The sequence below is a fragment of the Panthera pardus genome, unplaced genomic scaffold (assembly GCF_024362965.1).
Source record: "Panthera pardus isolate Hobbes unplaced genomic scaffold, ASM2436296v1 HiC_scaffold_12, whole genome shotgun sequence".
NCBI lineage: Eukaryota > Metazoa > Chordata > Mammalia > Carnivora > Felidae > Panthera > Panthera pardus.
In genome coordinates this window covers 54,250,198-54,254,301 of record NW_026526677.1, presented here as the reverse complement: position 1 = coordinate 54,254,301, position 4,104 = coordinate 54,250,198, and the positions used below count along the sequence as shown (strand labels likewise).

The 4,104-nt window shown below is 39.2% G+C and overlaps 1 protein-coding gene across 1 annotated transcript; it reads right to left on the bottom strand.

The window, feature by feature from the left end:
• Positions 1-880: 880 nt before the first annotated feature.
• LOC109267000 (olfactory receptor 51G2-like) lies at positions 881-1,801 on the bottom strand. Its single transcript, XM_053900625.1, is given in 3 exon segments — positions 881-991; positions 994-1,744; positions 1,746-1,801. Coding segments are annotated over 3 exon segments (918 nt in total).
• Between the last annotated feature and the right edge of the window lie 2,303 nt (positions 1,802-4,104).

The following is a 4,104-nucleotide window of genomic DNA, read 5'->3' as shown; positions in this document are numbered from 1 at the left end:
CAAATCAGTTTCTCTAGCTTTGACTTGTTTATGAAAGCCTAGTCAGTTCTTTTAAGAATCATCTTCCAGGAGGTCTACTTTGCTTATTTTGTCTAATATTCCCTGAAAGATTGAGAAAAAAATTAATTTCTACATGATACCTATCATTCAAAAATTATAGCATGCCATGGTAAGTTTATGAGAGCACAGAATATCTCTTGTATTTATTAGGAAGTGAGGAACAGCTTTCACTTCATTCAGAGAGCTGAAGAATATTGGAAGCTGTGTCCACCTTTCATGTATCATGGAGCTTAAAAAAACCTGAACTGCCAAATAGTCACATTGTAATACATTTTATTATGGTAATTCAGGTATTTGTTTCTTTAAATGTATTTAAAAGTTCTGTAGCTCATTTGGTGTGTATTTTCCAGTGTAACACACATCTAAAGTTATTACGTAATTCATAAAAAACATATTTTGATTTTAATATTTGCCAAATTTTCAGAAAATATACAAAGTAAAGCCCTCTTGAGCTAAAGTTTATAAACCTCTAGATTTTTAGTTGGAGGATATTTTAGATGTCTTTGAATTCCACTCTTCTAATCTGCTTGCTTTTTCATGTAAATGATACTCTTTCAAGGGGCTGACAGTTTCCTCTGTAATAATCTGAGTCTTTCACAGGCTGATATTGATTTTTGCAGAATGAGCAACATGTTTTTTCTCATTAAATAGGTGCTGTTTTAAACGGTATATATTTAAATACATAATATATTTCAGTCAGTTTTTTTAATAATTAATCAACATCAGATGGAAGCTGTATACTCTGTTTCCTCTCAGAGATGGGTTCAGTCAGCAGGCTGATTACCAAACCAGTATTTTATCTCTGTGATTCAGAGTTTTTTTAGGTGGACATTTTCAGAATGCATGCCCGAATCTCTTTGGTTTTAACACTGTAGACAATTGGGTTGAGCATTAGAGGAACAAGAAAATGTAGATAGGAGAGAAGCATGTATATACCTGAGCTGGTAGCTTCTTTTTCCCAAAGTGATGGATCATAGACAGGCTGACCAGTGGCGTATAAAATAGTAATACAGCACAGCTGTGGGAAATGCAGGTGTTAAAGGCTTTGAGCCCCTCAGTGTTAGAAGAAATGCTCAATACTGTCCTCAAGATTAGCATGTGGGAGAGGAGAATGAGTACAGCATCCAAAGCCAGTGTGGAGAGCATGACAAAGAGCCCAAAGCCACTGTTCACAAGAGTGCTAGAACTGGCTAGCCTTAAAACATCAGGATGAACACAATATGAATGAGACAGAGCATTCATAGGCTGAAATTGCCGTCTTCCAAGGATCAAGAACAGGGGCAGATGGAGAGCAGCACTACGTATCACAATGGCCAGCCCAATGGCCCCAATGCGCTTGGTTGTGAGAATGGTGGCATAGCATAAAAGCTCTCGAATAGCCACATGGCGGTCCAAAGCCATGGCCAAGAGCACAGATGATTCAATAACCGAGAAAGTATGGATGAAGAAGAGTTGTGTAAAGCAGGTTGCAGCTCCCACCTCTCTCTGGCCCAGGAGAAAGACAGCTGTCATTGAAGGCAATGTAGAAGCTGAGAGGCCCAGGTCTGCCATTGAAAGCATGGACAGGAAGAGGTACCTAGGTGTGTGGAGGCTAGGGACAGGCTTGACAATGTACATTATGGTGATGTTGCCCAGCAAAGACACAACATAGATAGAGCAGATAGGAATAGCTGTCCAGCAATGAGAGGTCCATCAGTATGAAGATGAAGTTGCTGGCATTATTGTTGTTAAGAACTGCCATAACTTTGGGAAGAGCTTGCCCTGGAAAAATTATGGAGAAGGCAAAAAGTTATTCTTTCACAGCATTTTCCTAGCATCTCATTCCACAACGCCCATGACCCATGCTTGCAGAGTAATATCACTCTCCTCCTCTTTTTATAGCTCTGAATCCCATTCCTTTAGAAGTTCCTCTAGAGTACAATGCTGGCTCTTTTCTTGGCTGCCACGAAGCCTAGTTTTCAGAGGCTTTTTGTGCCTTTCATAGACAGAAAATTCCTTCCTCATTTGAAGATATGTCAAGTTTTGAAAAATGGAAAGGGAAACTCTGTGGTGAGAGTGCGCGGTACAGATGCATAAACTAGATTAGTTTTAATACCAGAAAATCGGGCTCTAAAGAAACCTAGGTAAGGATAATTGTATTTAATGGCTGCCTGGGAGTTAGAAAATAAAGTGTAAGAATGTTAATACTGACTTGAACTCCTGATGTCACCAGAAATATCTTTTTCTCTGAAAGGGATTCAAAAGTAATATATGTGACAAGAAGACAAGCCCAAGCGTTTGGGCTTGATGTGTATGTCTACTGGGTTAAATCCCTTCTCAGTTTTTGTTATCATTCTCTGAAAAAGTGTTTGGATAGCTGGTTCAGATGTATGAGATGAAGAAGATGAAGACTAGATAATATTTGCAGCTAAAAATACATGTATTCTCAATGGCATCACACATTTACTGAGCTCCTACTACTTCATTTAAATAATATAATGACAGGCAATCTATAACTTATGCCTTTGAAGGTCTAGTAATCCACTGGTCAACACAGAACACATCCATGAGGGCAATGACCATGGGACAGATAAAACATCCCCGCTGGGAATCTACATTACGCTCTCCACAACTCACTTTTTTCATTTTTTTTTTTTAAACTTTATTCAGTTTTGAGAGACAGAGAGAGACAGAGCATGAGCAGGAAAGGGGCAGAGAGAGGGAGACGCAGAATCCAAAGCAGGCTCCAGGCTCCGAGCTGTCAGCACAGAGCCGGACGCGGGGCTTGAACTCACGAACTGTGATATCATGACAAGAGCCAAAGTTGGACGCTCAACTTACTGAGCCATGCAGGCGCCCCAACCACAACTCACCTTTTTAAAGAATGATCCTGGTACTTTCAAAGACAATTATTAAAGAAAGGAATACAGTGTGAAAACTGAGTACATAGAGTTCAAAAGAAACCTTGGTCACATATATGAAGTTCACACTGAATGATGATTTTCTTTGCTAATACCTTAGGAAAATTCTCTTAACAAGGGAATTTTCAACATGCTCTGGGCAGTCATGACCAGTAGGGGGCAGCCGTGACCAGTAGAACAATCATTGTATTCCACTTTTTCATACGCTAATTATAATGTTGCCCATAAAGTCATGAAGAATACTTTCAACATACTAACCATTAGTCTAAGGAAAACCTAGAGAAGAAATTCTGTGAAGAGTGAACAACGTGTCAGAATCAAAACAACATGGCATTTGAACAGTAAACAAATATTGGCAATTATTATAGGGCAAGTTGTGGAGGAGGAAGAAGAGTATAACCACGCATAAGAAAGGCAAAAAGCAGAGGCAAGCCTATCAGATTTGAGAAAGGATCTGCAATGGAAAGAGGAGGACTGAGTTTCTGAGTGTTTATGCCCATGGAGAAGTAAGGGTAGCTGAGTACTAGTAGTCATCTTTGTTCTAATAAAAACTCCCTCTGGTTCCAGAGGGCAAGGTGTGCAATGCATACACTTGGTATTCATTAACTTGCCTCAACAGTTTTTCTTATAAGCTGTTAATCGCAGTGTATTTTCAAAAGAAAAGAAAAGCATCCCCCTCCCAAAGTCATATACTAAAATTCTCATGAATGCAGAGAAGTTATAATTATTAATCAAAATAAAACATCTGGGATTCAGCATTAATATTCCTGGGAGAATATTTAACAAGCTGCTATAAATAAAACAGCAAATCCATTACTGAAGCATGACGAGTAGGAAAGAGGACAATTTTATATCCAGAAGACTAGATAGTATGTGACTAACCAGTGATCAATTCACAAGTAGGAAAAGTCTCAGGGGCTACTTGGAAGTCTTTGCCTTGACTCTACCTTCTAAGAATGTCGGGAAAGAAAGGCTGCTACTATCAGGCTCTAAAGCATGGTGTATGGATTCTATCTATGTGTCTCATTCTGTCCAGAATAGGTATTGAGCTGTGTAGGAACCAGTCATGTCAGGAATGCAAGCTTCCACCCTCCAAGGATTGTGGATCCTCGCCAAATATAAAGCTGAATGGGAAGAATCAAGG